The sequence below is a fragment of the Argopecten irradians genome, chromosome 4, assembly GCF_041381155.1.
Source record: "Argopecten irradians isolate NY chromosome 4, Ai_NY, whole genome shotgun sequence".
NCBI classification, from domain to species: Eukaryota; Metazoa; Mollusca; class Bivalvia; order Pectinida; family Pectinidae; genus Argopecten; species Argopecten irradians.
The window spans coordinates 28651095-28666559 of NC_091137.1; the positions used below are offsets into that span (position 1 = coordinate 28651095).

The 15465-nt window shown below is 34.5% G+C and overlaps 1 protein-coding gene across 1 annotated transcript; it reads left to right on the top strand.

The window, feature by feature from the left end:
- Positions 1-1722: 1722 nt before the first annotated feature.
- LOC138321190 (neuronal acetylcholine receptor subunit alpha-3-like) lies at positions 1723-15195 on the top strand. The gene is made up of 8 exons (XM_069264681.1): positions 1723-1980; positions 7508-7575; positions 8450-8595; positions 9512-9556; positions 10109-10218; positions 11503-11733; positions 12429-12745; positions 13242-15195. The coding sequence occupies exons 2-8, from the start codon at positions 7530-7532 to the stop codon at positions 13652-13654; spliced, it is 1308 nt and encodes a 435-aa protein (XP_069120782.1). The 5' UTR covers positions 1723-1980; positions 7508-7529; the 3' UTR covers positions 13655-15195.
- The last annotated feature ends 270 nt before the right edge of the window (positions 15196-15465 follow it).

Sequence of the window (15465 nt, forward strand, 5' to 3'; positions counted from 1 at the left end):
TGCCTCGGGTGACGTTAGGGGTGATATCAAATAATCACATTAGCCCAGTGGTAAATGAACATGCGTTGATTCATACATATCAGTGTAACTTTAAATCTTCTACAGGGCCATTTACTGTGTCTCGAAACGTGACGACTTACAATAGTGCGAGATTTTTGTCATTTTGATATTGATCTGTACTGTTCGTGATAGTCTTTATATAAGTAAACCGCACGATTCCACTATACTAATATTACTCATGGAATACTAGGCACACATTGAGATCGCACGTTACATAGCCTCTCAATAATACACAATTCTAAATATCAAGTTTGGAAAATAAAGCCACCAGTGTTGTTAAATTTGTTTGAAGTTAAATACTATTTAAAACCCTAGGCCAATGGTAATTTTCAAAACTAATCCATTTTATAATTGCCTAATTAAGTTGGATAACGGAAATATAATTACACACCTGTCCTTGTATATTATCAATTTAATATACGTCAACAGTTGGTTTGATACACACTTTAACAGGTAGACAACAACAAACACGCATATGGGTAACTTATAACTGTATCTGTAATCATTAAAGCCATGACATGTTGGTAATAGAGACGACAATCAGTGACCTAGTGTACTCCGGGTTCTGTACGGCACATTTAAAGACAGGTTATGTGGTATGGGAAGAACAACCCATAACCAAGCTGTTCATTTTCAACATATATTCACATGATCAAAAGCGAATGTTGGATACAAATAGATGATAATCCATCTCGGAAAGATATTCTCACCCACTAGTATAATATATCGAATATCAAGAAATAATATTGCGATGGTTATATCGAGTTTGACTTAATGTTTGACTTATATTGCTTGGCATCTTATAAGGTAATCGATTATGCTTGAAGATCATCCTATATTGTTCTATATCGATTTGCTGTCATCACGTCAGCCACGATGTACGGCGTGATTATGACGTAACCTCTTATTGTGTTAATGTTTGTAATGTACCATTGGTATGAGTCGATAAGGATTATCCCATAAATCCCATGATCATAGCAGTCATTATATCAAGAAAGAAATACCAAAATAATAAAGTTATGGCAAAAAGTTAAAATGGAAAATGGACGAGGATACTAAAACCAAGTAATTTTTCTTCAGAATACCCTGTTCATGTTTGGAATAATACTAAAATGATAACATTTAATATGGATGGTACGAGGGAAACGCAATAAAATAAATAAATAAATATGAGATTGGTTCATAATTGACAAAATTTCTTCATTTGTTTAATAATTTTTTTTTCGTATTGAAGTAGTTTAATTAACTTTAATTTATCATAAACAGATTTAGTGTCAAAAATACAATGTCTTAATTTGTTTAAACGATTAAACGATTTCAATAAAAACCAAGATTATTAATTTCTATCAGCTTAAGATATTTATTTAATAGGACGATATGGAAGGTAAGTTTGATTAAACATCGTAGTGGCGAATCTCGGTAGAGAAACACAGCATCTCTACCTACCAATAATAGTTCGTGATATTGTAGGCAACAGCCGCTCTTCGTATCGCGTTAACATTCGCCAAATCTTTATGTTTACAACCCTGCGATGTTTTACCAGCAGTTTTGGCATCCAGTAAAATAATAAGAAAAATGGCAAATGTACTTTATACTTAAAAACGATGTTCAAAAAGAAATGCGTCTTTTAAAGTCTTGTAGTTGTGCGTGCAAAACATTCATAATGTAACGTTTACCATTCCTTAATGTGAATTTAATGACGTGTCATTATAAGTAATCACAAGTTACGTCTACCTCAGGATTTACACACTGTTGTTAGGTTAGTTTAAACGTTCAATTCAAATTGGAACAATACTAAAACAAAGGGTCCTAATTAGACCATGACTGACGGAAGGTCTGCCAGGGAGTCTACCTAGCATGCAGACTAGGGTGTATGTGTACTGGGTTAGAGTGGTGAGGATGTAACAGTTCGTTATTTAGGTAAGTAAACATTATAAAAGTAGTTTAAAATTATGTTCTGTGTGTACACAGTGGTATGTACCACTCTAGTGTATTCCAAGTCAGTTGTTGTTCCTTTGTATAATTTGGTCATATACTTATTATAATTATTGAACGTCATGAGGATTTTTTTTTCATAATTTTTTAATAAAATGTTACGGGTTTTTTTCAAAAGTATTTTTCCGTTCTAAGAAATATTTATTTCAATATTGAATACTTTGACCTTCATGTGCATTCCTCAAAGAAAATATATATTTAATTGAAAATATATATTTTAGAACTATATGTTTAAATGACTGTTCTATGAATATTGCGCATGGGAATATGCATAGGCGTTTTAAGACAATACATGTATATTTCATACTAGGGTTGTGTTTAATAAGTGTTTGCTCAGGGCGTACGTGAGCGAACATAATATACTTTCGAGACTTTCATTGATTTCCTTACGAAATAAACACAAAAAAGGAGTATTTTCCCTGCGAATTTCATCAAAGGTGTATCGGAAATCTTTATATTCTCTATTTTACGCCATTGTCTGAATTGTGACATCGCAACTGTAATATTGCACTGGTTGCATACGAACAATTCTCTTATACCTATAAGCGCAATACTGGTTTTCCCAATGCAATACACTCGAGGCACTTTTAATTAAGGAGAAATGACTTGCAGTCTTTGTTTCCTTATTTCAAACTGACCGGATATCATTGTATATTTGTAATAAAACATTGAGGTATGAGAGAAAAACGTTCTTTAATGTGTTGATATGAAGGATAAGGATATTCCATCCTCGGGATCACAAAATGTTAAAGTATATAAAACAACATTTTGTGATTGTAAACATTGCATTTCCCTTATGTTATCATTGTTGGAAGTTCTTTTTATAAGTGACCCATTCTTACCAAGAAACTACAGCCTGTTTACTCAAGCGTTTGAAAATACAAAGCACGAACATTTTGACTCCGTAGTTTATTAAAGATTATGATTTATCATCAGATCTTTAGATAATTATGGAGGAGACGATTGATAAAACCTTAATACATGTATAAGCAAGAAAGCAAAGCATAAAATCACACAGCTCTATTGATCGACCTGTTTAAAATCTGGGAATTCAGTCATCCCATTCATCAGTGATAGGACCATCAACTACTTTTGACATTGATGCTAGTGTGTTCAGATTGGTTTTAATTGTTTAACGTCATATTGCCAACTTAGGTCATTTAAGGACGGCCTCCTGCGCATGCACTAATGTTTATGACATGTTTTGTGTTCCCTGAGAGAAGGGTATGTTTGTGTTATGTTTATGTTATGTTTCCTTGTGATAGACCTGAAGTGTGGCATAATACAGGTACCTTATTGATGCATACTGCGGTGGTTGAGCGGTGAAGATGTTCAACTAGTAACCTATGGGATCGATAGTGTGTTCAAAACCCAAGAAAAATAATTGGAATGTAACTGACAATAGGTCGGTGTATTTTTCTCCGGGTAATCTGTCTTCTCTCAACTTCCTAGCATTACTTGAACATAAACTGTGCAAAATGGTACATGCAGCTATATCTATAACATCGGTTAGAGGAATTTTCTCGCTGTATGTGATTCTGATGTAAAGGTATCAGGCATTGTATGGTCTATAATTCCATATTTTTATACCATAATTGTTTCATTGGAAAATATTCATATTTAATAATTTTTGGAGTGATACTTTTAATGATTTGTATAATGAACATAGGTTGATATGAATTGCAACAATCTGATGAAGGCGAAAGAGCAACCAGCATGTCATGTTAAACTCTAGGGACTGAACAATCCAGTTGCGGTGTCTACAACCTGTATATAATGACAAAAAGATGTCAGTTTTTCTCCCGTACTTCGCTTGGATATCCCGTGGTTGCTAGGGAAAAGATATCTCTATCTTAAAAAGGGGGGGAGGGGGTTAAGACAGTTCACATGCGCTAGACAATAACGTGACGTCATCAATACATGCGGCGTAACTGCAGTGCGCATCAATTTTGAAGCATAACGACGTTCCTGCGATGATGGCGAGATGAAAAAGCTGGAAAACAAGTGGAATTTCATCGTTTTTTGCTACTAAGTATGGGAGAAAAAGAATCAGACATCTGTCTGTGATGTTGACAGGGATATCTCAACCCTCATGAAAGATTTTGGCGGTCAACCCTCGGCAAGCCTTGGGTTGACCGGCCAAAATCTTTCACTCGGGTTGAGATATCCCTGTCTACTTCACAGACCCATGTAAGGTTCTATTTATCTTCTTACTATAATCTTGAATTGTTGATTTTCCGACATTTTAGAAGCCTAGCACTATCGATGTCATTTGCACCATTTATAAGCCCTAGAAGAACGAAATAAAAGGCATTATCTACAAATGTATATTTCTGTTGATTTTTGTTTGATCCCAGCAAAACGAATTGTATCAGCATTTGATATTTCTACTTTCTGCTTGGGTTTTAGCCCCTGGTATCGGAGATAAGTCTAGAACGACACAGTTAGATGGTGTACTATAACTTTTGATTTAATTGACATCCCATGTGTGTTTTGTAATACTCTTTCATACTGGACTTTCACACTTACATTCTGGAAAATTGGTTTTAAGAAACATTCTATAAAAAAATCTGGAATCTTCTACAAAGTAGTGCGATACTATGCTGGAAATCTATCAATTATCAGACAAATATTTTAGATGTTGTTAAGTTTTCATTTACTAATATCCATATGCAATAAACATATGACACGACGCCGATTCCGGGATACAACATTCAGTCAGTTTAGTCATGTGACTTTCATCACCACGTGACTTAATTTAGGGCACATTTGAAACAAAATGGCGGCATATGTAATGATTGAACACGGGTGGAAAATTACATATCATGATAGAACAATTAACATTAATTATCGGAACATATTGTATTAAATTTAATCTAAATATGCACGAAAATTGAATTTAGACACTTCATAAGGAAATGACATGTAAATTACGGCATCAAATGGAGCTGTCGCCTAGCAGTTGGAAATCAGCGGTATCTGACGTCTCACTCACAAATATTTCATAACTTACCTTGGTGCATTTTCCCAAAAATCAATAACAAATAAGAAACACAAAACATAACAGTTTTTCTTAGTTCCGTTATCGAGCAAGTATTACCGACTATGACCTTTACCCGGACATTGGTATTCTCTGCCTATAAGTGTCACCGCCATGACGGAAAAATGTGCCCTAAATTTTTCGCGGTCACATGACCAAATCAACAATTTCTACCTCCCGCCCAAAAGAGTTCCTTGTATCCCGGAATCGGCGTATTAAACGTATGTGACACACGACGTTGAAGAATGAGCAAACATGCAGAAATTGGAAGAATAAAAAGCACTTCCATGGTTTTTATACAAAACATCAGGTTTCCTCTTCAGTTTTCATGAGTGATTAGGCTTGTCTCTGTTTGCTAGATTCTTTTACACATTATGTAATGCGAAATTTTGAAATGTTCAACTGTCGACAGGCTAGAGTCATAAATAGAGGATACAGTTTCTTCTTGCGTCTTAGTTTCAAACATGCGAGATGTGATCAATTTCCCTTTCTTCTACTGAATGCTCTAGATAAATCAAATACCTAGTTAATCATCATGACATTACAAAATTAATTTGATTTTTCTTAGTTTGATGTGTTTAAGATGAGTTTTATCAGAAATATGTTTATATAAAAAAAATGAAAAAAGTATATCCTGATGAAGGGAGCAGATGTTATGAGATGATAGAGATTAAATGATACCAAGCCAAAGAGAGAGAACAATGTGAAAAGGTGTTTCTTTATTGGAAAAACACAGATGGTACATAATTACCAAGATTTATTTAATTACATCTGATTTGATGTTAAGTTAGTATATTTGCGTACAAAGTTCCAGCTGTAGGCCGGTGCATGTTACAACTGTAGTATATGTTTATGATAACATTGAGAGATCCAAATGAGCTTTCCGGTTTGTCTGCAAATTAAGTAAATCAACTGTGTATATTTGTAGTCTCCCCTCATGTGGTATGTTTTTCTCTGTGTTGCGTTGATAGTGTGTTGTTTGTTATTAATTCAACAATATTACTGTAAATACGTAAATGCGATTATTACATATAAATAATGTATTTGGATAAATGACATTAATCTTACTTCGTCATTTCTGATCCACACAGGCAGAAGGACTGTAACTTAACATAATGTGACCGTGTGTGGCATGTTTGTTGTCGTTGGTGACATGCTACAGTGGAATAGCACTTTTAGATCAAAGCGTACCTCAAAATATACCACAGTCTCCCAAAAACACGCACTACACACGCAACACACCCAACACACCGGATACATGGTAGACCAATATGCAGTAGAGGCTTTTTAAATAGACATTAACTGTTAATAATGTTAATAGGTATTGATTTAATGAAACAAATAGACAAGAACTATACCGAAGAAATATCTATCCAAGATTGCTAGCTTAACGATGTGACAGCAAAAATATGCCTACAATAGGATACGTTCGACAGGACGAAATGGTTACTAGAACTATCGAGTTCGACGAAGTTATTACAATTTCTGTTCGCAATGTGTTCCATTTAGTGTTATGGCGACAATAAGACAACAAATTTGATGTCTCAAATAGAAGTAGCATGCTTTATACTCGCATCGTTTAGATTTATAAACAGGAATTTCAATATTTTACTTTAGACAACGACTAATAAACGTTAATGTAATAAATGGTGGACTTCCCTTTAGTTTTCCTGATTCTGATACACATTGCATTCACTGCTTATTATATGTTTATAAAATTACATGTTACATTTTGATTGAAAATGCATTTTAAGATTTATCGTTTTATTTACATCATTGTATTATTACTTTCTATTTTGTTGCACTAGAGATACCCTTTATTTCTCGAGCAGACAAATATCCTCTTACCTTCAAAGAGATAGTATTTAGACCATCTACTCGGCGAACAGCTGTTTGGTCATTTAAACTATTTATCTTAAATAATTTTTCACTGAGATTTGGATGCTTGAAACGTCAGTATTGCGTGAACCCGAATTTGCAAGTGAACAGTTAATTTACCAAATTAGATGTTGATAGTTAACCTATATTTGTTTATGATTACAGACCAGTATATGCCACAGCCGTCATGAAATCAACAATAGTGAAAACCCAGTGTCCTGTCCTCATTGAAAATGCATTTTAAGATTTATCGTTTTATTTACATCATTGTATTATTACTTTCTATTTTGTTGCCACGAGAAAAATCCTTTATTTCTCGAGCAGACAAATATCCTCTTACCTTCAAAGAGATAGTATTTAGACCATCTACTCGGCGAACAGCTGTTTGGTCATTTAAACTATTTATCTTAAATATTTTTCACTGAGATTTGGATGCTTGAAACGTCAGTATTGCGTGAACCCGAATTTGCAAGTGAACAGTTAATTTACCAAATTAGATGTTGATAATTAACCTATATTTGTTTATGATTACAGACCAGTATATGCCACAGCCATCATGAAATCAACAATAGTGAAAACCAGTGTCCTGCTAATTCTCCAAGGTATTCTGTAAGATTATATGGAGTCTTACGTTATTGATTCAAATGCATCACCAAAAACTAATTGAAAGATATTGAAACTATTCTCTATATTCCGATGAATTATGGTTATGATGACATTATTCTCTATATTCCGAAGAATTATGGTTATGATGACATTATTGTTTAAGTATAACAGACGGTACCTCTCAGTTAATACATGCAATTTTCTTCCTTAAATGAGGGCGGTTATTAAATTGAGATTTTTATCAAATGAAGATTAATTCAAAAGTAGCATTTCGTTCTGTTTAACACTTTAAGCTACTGATGAAACGTGAATGAAAATAAAGCAAACACTTATAACTGAACGGTTGTGTTGCATTGAAATTAAAAATAAAACAACACTTTTATTAAAACATGTTATTGGACGAATGAGTATGGCTTACGATAACCTATAACATTGCCTTGTTTTGTAAATGGACTAAGTATATAATTATAATCATTACTCGTTTAAGATGCAGTGTTGATAGATAGAGTTACAGGCATCATGTGTTGTTGCAGCATATGAACCGCGGAGTAACGAGACCTTTTATTCTTCTCGATGTAAAAATATATTAAGTTTGTAAAATCGATATTCAAACCTTCACATATACACACAATGGCGTCTTATTAAGAACGCTAGAATCAAGTCAGAAATATCTACCAAAATAGCCTCTTCCTTCAAAAATGGAGGACTGGACCAGCAGAAGTGTTAAAAGAATTAAAAATAATACATAAATAAAAACTAAAAAAAAACACACTTATTTCTTATCAATCGCATCTTAATATATACCAAAACACCATTAAAGTGTCCTGGCATAACCTGTAATTGAGTACATTACCGAAACTTTATTTTCAGTCGTCCTAGTGGAAGGGTGGTCAGCAGCAGATGAATTGAGCATACGGAGTACCAAGTTCGCTGCTGCTACGTATGACAGATTGGTACGGCCTGACGACGCCATAACAGTGAAAGTTGGGATCAGTCTGATATCAATCAACGACCTGGTAGGTCTATTGTCTCCTGAAATTCTCAGGTCATGCATCTGTAGTTTTCATTAAATACACATGTAATGTCGTGATTTCGTTATTTAGGCTTATATATAATTTGTGTATGTAGCGTCTGCTTCTATGTTTATAAACGGTACAAACATTTCATCCCCCCACACAAAAAATCTTTTTATGATATATGCAATATAACCTGTCAAACCCAGCCACTGTATAATCCAGATCACTGTATTCTCCGACATTTTCCTTCTTAATTAACATGTATTCATATCTGTTTAATGTGGAACCTGTCTATACCAACCGAATAATATTCTGGTCTAGTCATGTGGTATGAAGAATATTTCCCCTTTCTTCGTTATAAACAAAAGTTAACATAGATCTAAAGAGTTCCTTTCCGTCACTTATATTATTTTCAAGCAACAGTTTGATACATATAAACTACAGGTGAGAAAAAACAGAAAATCTTTTTGTCTATGCTTATAACGGTACAAATATTTCAAACCCAGCCATTGTCTAATCTACATATCCCTGTCTGATCCGTCATTTCCCTTTTTAATTAATATGTATTCAAATCTGTATAATGTATACAAACTATCTATACCGACCAAATATCTTGGTTTCGATGCTATCCAAACTAGCTAACACATAATCCTATTACAAATGTACAAATAGTAATATGGTATGAAGAGTAATTTCCCTTCCTTCGTCATAGACAAAGTAAACATAGATCGGAGTTCCTTCCCCTCACTTATATTTGTTTTATTTGACACCGAGATACAAAATACAAGGGTGAGATAACAGAAATTTCATCAATGAAAGATACTTGAATTTGTTATTTGAATTTGAATTAATTTATATATTGCTATCAGTTTTTTTTATAATTAAAACTGTGATTAACAGTAATTTTCTTTATCAGAGCATGGTGGACCAGAGCATGTCTGTAACGGGATGGCTGACGGTTGTGAGTATATACTGATTTACTTGGTATAGGACTTTTACCTTGGTAGTCATACTAATTTGATTACGTTAATAATATAGTAATTGGTCTATTGGATCATTATTTAAAATAATATACGACATTTTCGCAGTAATCTATTTAGATGCGGTTTTAGTTGTCTTTATATTTTTAGCAATTTCGGGCCAAAGTCACTATTATGTAACAAGTTAAGAATGTTAATTGTATTATTCAGTTCAGTTTAGTCTAGTTTACATTTCTACCCTTTTACAGTAATTTGATGTTTACTCAAAGTTAACTGTTATGTGATATTTTCATTAAATTATTAAATTATTTTATATACGAAAAAAATATGGTACATTTTAGCGTATGGAACCTTGGATTCTTATAGTATTAAATAAATCTCAAATTATTGCACTAAACCTGTGTTAAAAATGACTAAATCCTACGCCGTACTCCTTCTCATTCTAGAACCTTTTTTCTAAAAAGAAACTGATATACAACTCTAAATCATAATCAGTTACACGTAATTCATAACCATTATAATATTGTTATAAGGAGTGGGATGATTCACGTTTAACATGGACCCCGGCCAGTTTTACCAACGTGGACCATATTTACGCTCTAGATAAAGAAATATGGAAACCAGAACTGTTTATAGACAATTCGTAAGTATCAATATATCAGGCTACTGTTATTAATAACGACTTTATTTCCGCGTGAATAATATTCTTTAGATTTCTTTATTTTCACCATATACGTGAATAAATGGTCAAATTTGACAATTATCTATTTATTTATACGTAAATATTATTTGCGGTACATTTGAATCCGCGTTTTAATTATCCCGCGATTAGTACGCAAACATTTACATCTCGTGAAAATATAGTGTTTAAAGGCCCACTTCTTTTCCGAAACAAAAAAAATCTGAAATACAATAGAAATATCAGAAAATATATATCGATTGCCTAAGATGAGGCTACAACACAAAAAATTAATCTAAGATTCTTCACGTAATTCATGTTAACAGTGAAGATTCATTTCGCTGTTTTGCCATCTGACGCAGTTATAGTCAACTAACGCGCGGTAATTAGGACGACGGCGTAAAATGTAAGACGATCCGCGTTATAAAAATTAACACTTATTTATTCTAATCAAACTGTTCAGAAGGTGATGATAAATGTAGTATTATAGGCAAGCTAATAACTTTTGCGACTCTACAAAATTATTTATCTCGTTATACATTCCCATTTTAAAAATTGAAATCCGTTTCGGAAAGGTAGTGGGCCTTCATATACTGATTGTTATACCCTATAAACTGATATATTTACTTTTGGACGGTTTTCTTTTTAATGACAGAGGCAGCAAGATACACAATTAAAAACTCAACTATTTTCATAATTTAAATGACTTAATAGTTGGAGTTTCCACTTTTGCAAAGAGACACAACACGAATATACCACAGCCTCCAAAAATATACAGACATTCACACATACATATCGCATACAGGGGGATGCCATTCGTTAATGACCCTGGTTGTTAACAGAATGTAATTAAAACAACGACTCTCTTTTATAAAGTCATAGCTGAGACACGTCTGATGTTGAATTTGATTTTTTCAGAGCCATCTTTGATATTGGCCTGGATGTATATAAAAGGGCAAACGTTCTCTTATACAAATATACACAACATTAAGATACTGCAGCCTTCCAAAACACGTACGCACATAAGACACGCAACTCGTCGCATTTACCACAACAGAAAGTCTTTAAATCCCTAACTATTAATACTCAACAAACCAACTTGGATTTTCGCAGAACTCGAACTGATGTTGACCATTATGTTTAATTGTCTTTAAAGTTACTTCAATCCGTCTTCCTCATGTAATGCCACCAGAATTGTCGTTTAACCTTTGTAGTTGATAATTTTATAATCACATGATTTTGTTTTAGGGTTGATGACGTGTCGATCCTACAGGACGATAACCTGTTGTTCCGTGTGTCCTATACCGGGAAGGTGGACTGGGAGATGCCCCAGATCTTTGTTACCTCCTGTACTATAGATACCACCTATTATCCATTTGATACGCAAGAGTGTGCCATCGACGTCACCAGCTGGGCATACACACAAGAAGAACTGATCCTCACACATTTGCGAGACAAAGTGAATATTGAAGACCTAGGGTAAGGTTTACTTCTACAATTAATGTACATTATTTTGTTTTTATTTTTTGTTTTTAAGATGCATTCGACAATATAAACATTTCCGTGTGGAGATGGTTGTCAACAAATACAATGTAAAGTACATTAATGGTCATTACTTTGGTCGACAGACATATATAGGTAATTTAATTATGTTATCCTGACAATATACAGTTTTGACAAGTAAAACAGCATTTTATCTGTTTTATCATTTTTGCAAAACTGTTTATAATATTCTTATAGGATCATCGTAACGTCCCACCTTGTTTTCATAACATGTTGTCACAGTTGTGTAAAGTTTATTGAAGGTAAATCTAATCTGATTAAAATCCATATTACACCCTCCGTTAAATAGAGGATCTGACAACATCCCATATAAGGTCATGTTTGGGTGGCCTTCATACCTCCTGTACTTCAGGTCAAATCTGCACATTGCTAGATCATTTTAAAGCGTCATTTCGTCCCAGTATATGTATACATTTAGCCTGGTCGTGCTCTTTGGGCGAGATGACTACGGAATTAATTATTCGCCCCTAGTCAAGATTCTGGCAGCAGCAAATTCATTGGCCATTTCCAAAGGCCATCGGAATGTTACCCCTAATGGAATATTGTTAGATCCTGTTATCAGATTGAAGCAAAATTAAACTTTATTTCCGTTGCTATCTTTCCACATACAGAGAGAATGGTGAGTGGACGTTCACAAATTCCAGAATAGAAACGTCGTCCATTCAGGAGACAACAGTTAATGGTGTCGTAGAAACCTTTTCGCTGCTGAAGTTCGTCATCGTACTCACAAGACGTTATGATTTCTACATGACAAATGTCGTACTTCCTGTCTTGTTAACTTCCTTTCTCATTGTCCTTGTCTTCGTACTTCCGGTGGACTCCGGCGAGAAGGTGTCGTACGCCTTGACCGTGTTACTGGCTCTGGCTGTGCTCCTGACACTGATAGCGGACAGTATGCCTAACACGTCACTAAATGTGTCCATTCTATGTAAGTCGTCCTATGCAACTTGTGTGCTCTGTTATGTGTAATTAACCGCCTTGCCGTTTGAACAGTCGTCAGATTTCGAAGTGATGTAGGGGTAGAATTCATTTTAAAACATCTTAACAAAGAGCAATATCTTTGAACTGCCTCGTGCGGGCCTCAATATCCAGGCCGAAATATAATAAACTATGAACTTTAACATCTGCGTAATAATTTCCATTCAATTTTAAATGAACAGTACTGATTGCTTTCTTTGAGATAATGTAATTTTTCCATTTGATATCAATTTGAAATACACTGTATTTGTTTGCTGTTTCAGGTGCTGCAAACATATTTATCCTTTTAATGATATTTTCATACAGTCTTGAACAGATGGTCATTATGACAGTGTAAAGAAATCTAAAGCACTAAAAAGATTACCACTAAAATATTATGTTTACATTATGTAAAACCTGATAACAAGATATAATTATGTCTTAAAGCTATTATTCTCTTTTAACAGCCACATACCTCGCCTTTACCTTGATAATGGGAGTACTGGCGGTAGGCTTCTCCGTTATTGTTCTCCGTATACACCATAAGGACCCAGCAGAACCAGTTCCTCCCAGTCTGCAATCCCTCACCACAAACGTCTTTATCAAGGTCGGCTGCTGGAAAGGGTGCTGCTGCAAAGGAGGTTGTTGCGGAAAACACAAGGATCAGGTCGAGGTTATGAACAAGGAAGCGACAGATGCAGATCAGAACGAGGCAGGAAACTCAACAGAGGAATGTCAAGACTACTCCTGGGCAGAGATAGCCGCCATCTTTGACTGGTTTTTGTTTGTAGTGTTTTTCATAGTCACTTCCATTATATCTGTCATGTTTTTGGTTTGGCTGAGGGTTGGTGGTGCAGTCAAACAAGCTGACGCGTCATAACATCATTAAATGGGATGGGTGTGACATTCAGAAAAAAAATCACACTTTATGATTTTACTCATGTGACTGAGATGGGCGGGAAATTCAATAGTTATAAAATATAGTTAGGGTATGAAGGGCAATTTAGAGAAGCTCGCGATCGATGACGTCATGCAGTGACTGCCAAAGGACAAGAAGTTTTGGCAATTAGTTGGACAGTAATGAGGTCGATATTAATTTTTAGAAATAAACTTCCGTTAGTTGTGAAAACCACCGCAAGTTAAAATAATATGTATTACATGTTTATGTATTAATATGATGGACAACATAAGCGTTTATGCGTTAAAGTTGTTACGGTTGCCTTATTTGCATGGTCTTAAGAGGCAATTACGTCCCTCCCAAACTCCTTACAGTTTGTTTGCTAGTTTGTTTGATTAATTAACGTCCTATTAACAGCCAGGGTCATGTAAGGACGGCCTCCATGTATGCGATGTGTAGCGGGTGTGAAGTGCAAGGTGTGTGTTTTGGGAGACTGTGGTATGTTTGTTTTGTGTCTTCTTGTATAGTAGAACTGTTGCCTTTTTATAGTGCTATATCATTGAAGACACAAAGCTGTAAGCTGAACGCTAAGCAAGAGCAGAAACTACCACTGTTATTGACTTTGGTGGGTCTCGGCCAGGGGACAGAACCCAGAGCCTACCTCACAGGGGCTAGAAGGAAAGCTCTGTGTATTGTCCCCGCCAACGACACATTTTCCACCTATGTAACACTTACTGTAAATGGGTTTGGATCTTTTCTCGGTGTCAATAACTTCGAGATGTAACAAGGCGTGTTATCGGGCTAATTTTTGGAGACCCCAGGTATGAACCCGATCTGACTACTAAAAGTCCTCCTCTCCTGCTATAGCAGTTTGTTTCAGTGAAATAGCCATACAAAGTGAAGAGGTGTTTTACCATTGCAAGGCGACAATACGATAATACTGTCAAAAAAAAAAACAAAAACAAACAAAAAACAACAGAAGATGCATTAAACATATTTCAGAATGCCTTCAATAATTCATATTTCACATAGCAAATTCCATCGTCTTTGCCATTTAATGATACCATGGACTACATGTATATAGACTATAGATTTATTTTGTACATGACTTATTTCTACATTGACGTCAACACACAGAAACTTATCAGAAACCAGTTATCTATCAATTGGTGTACCATAATTGACATCATCTATTGATTTAATACTTACCACTATTAACAATGTAAATTTAACCCTTAGTGCTTTCAATGAAATATGTGTATAAATCCCCGACTTGCTAGAGTTTAAGCAATTAAAATATTTACATTTTAACATTTTTGTTGTATTTTGATACATGAACAGCAGAAATATGTATACAAACCATGGCCATCTTATGTCAGTTTTCAACATATGATTAGTTGTTCAGATAATGTCGAATGTAGGAATAACCAACCATTTATATCATCTAAACTTATTTAAATTGTCAAAATGATGAAGATATCAAACGCTTGATTTGTGTAAAATAAAGCATTTTATTAATTATTTCTGTTAACATGTACAGTGTCGTTAACATTTCAACATGTCCCTATCACACATTCATCAGTATCGTTTCACCATATATACCATTAAGATTGATTCTCATTGACAACGGACGTTAATGATCAGGATAATTATAACTTGGCATTCAGAATAAAGTTTTATTGATACCTCGGATATAGAAAAGTTAGATGGTCAACAAACAATTTCGAACATTGTAGACTTGAGCTAGCATATGGTAGATGTGGCATCGTCTAAAGACAAATCGTACCGCCATC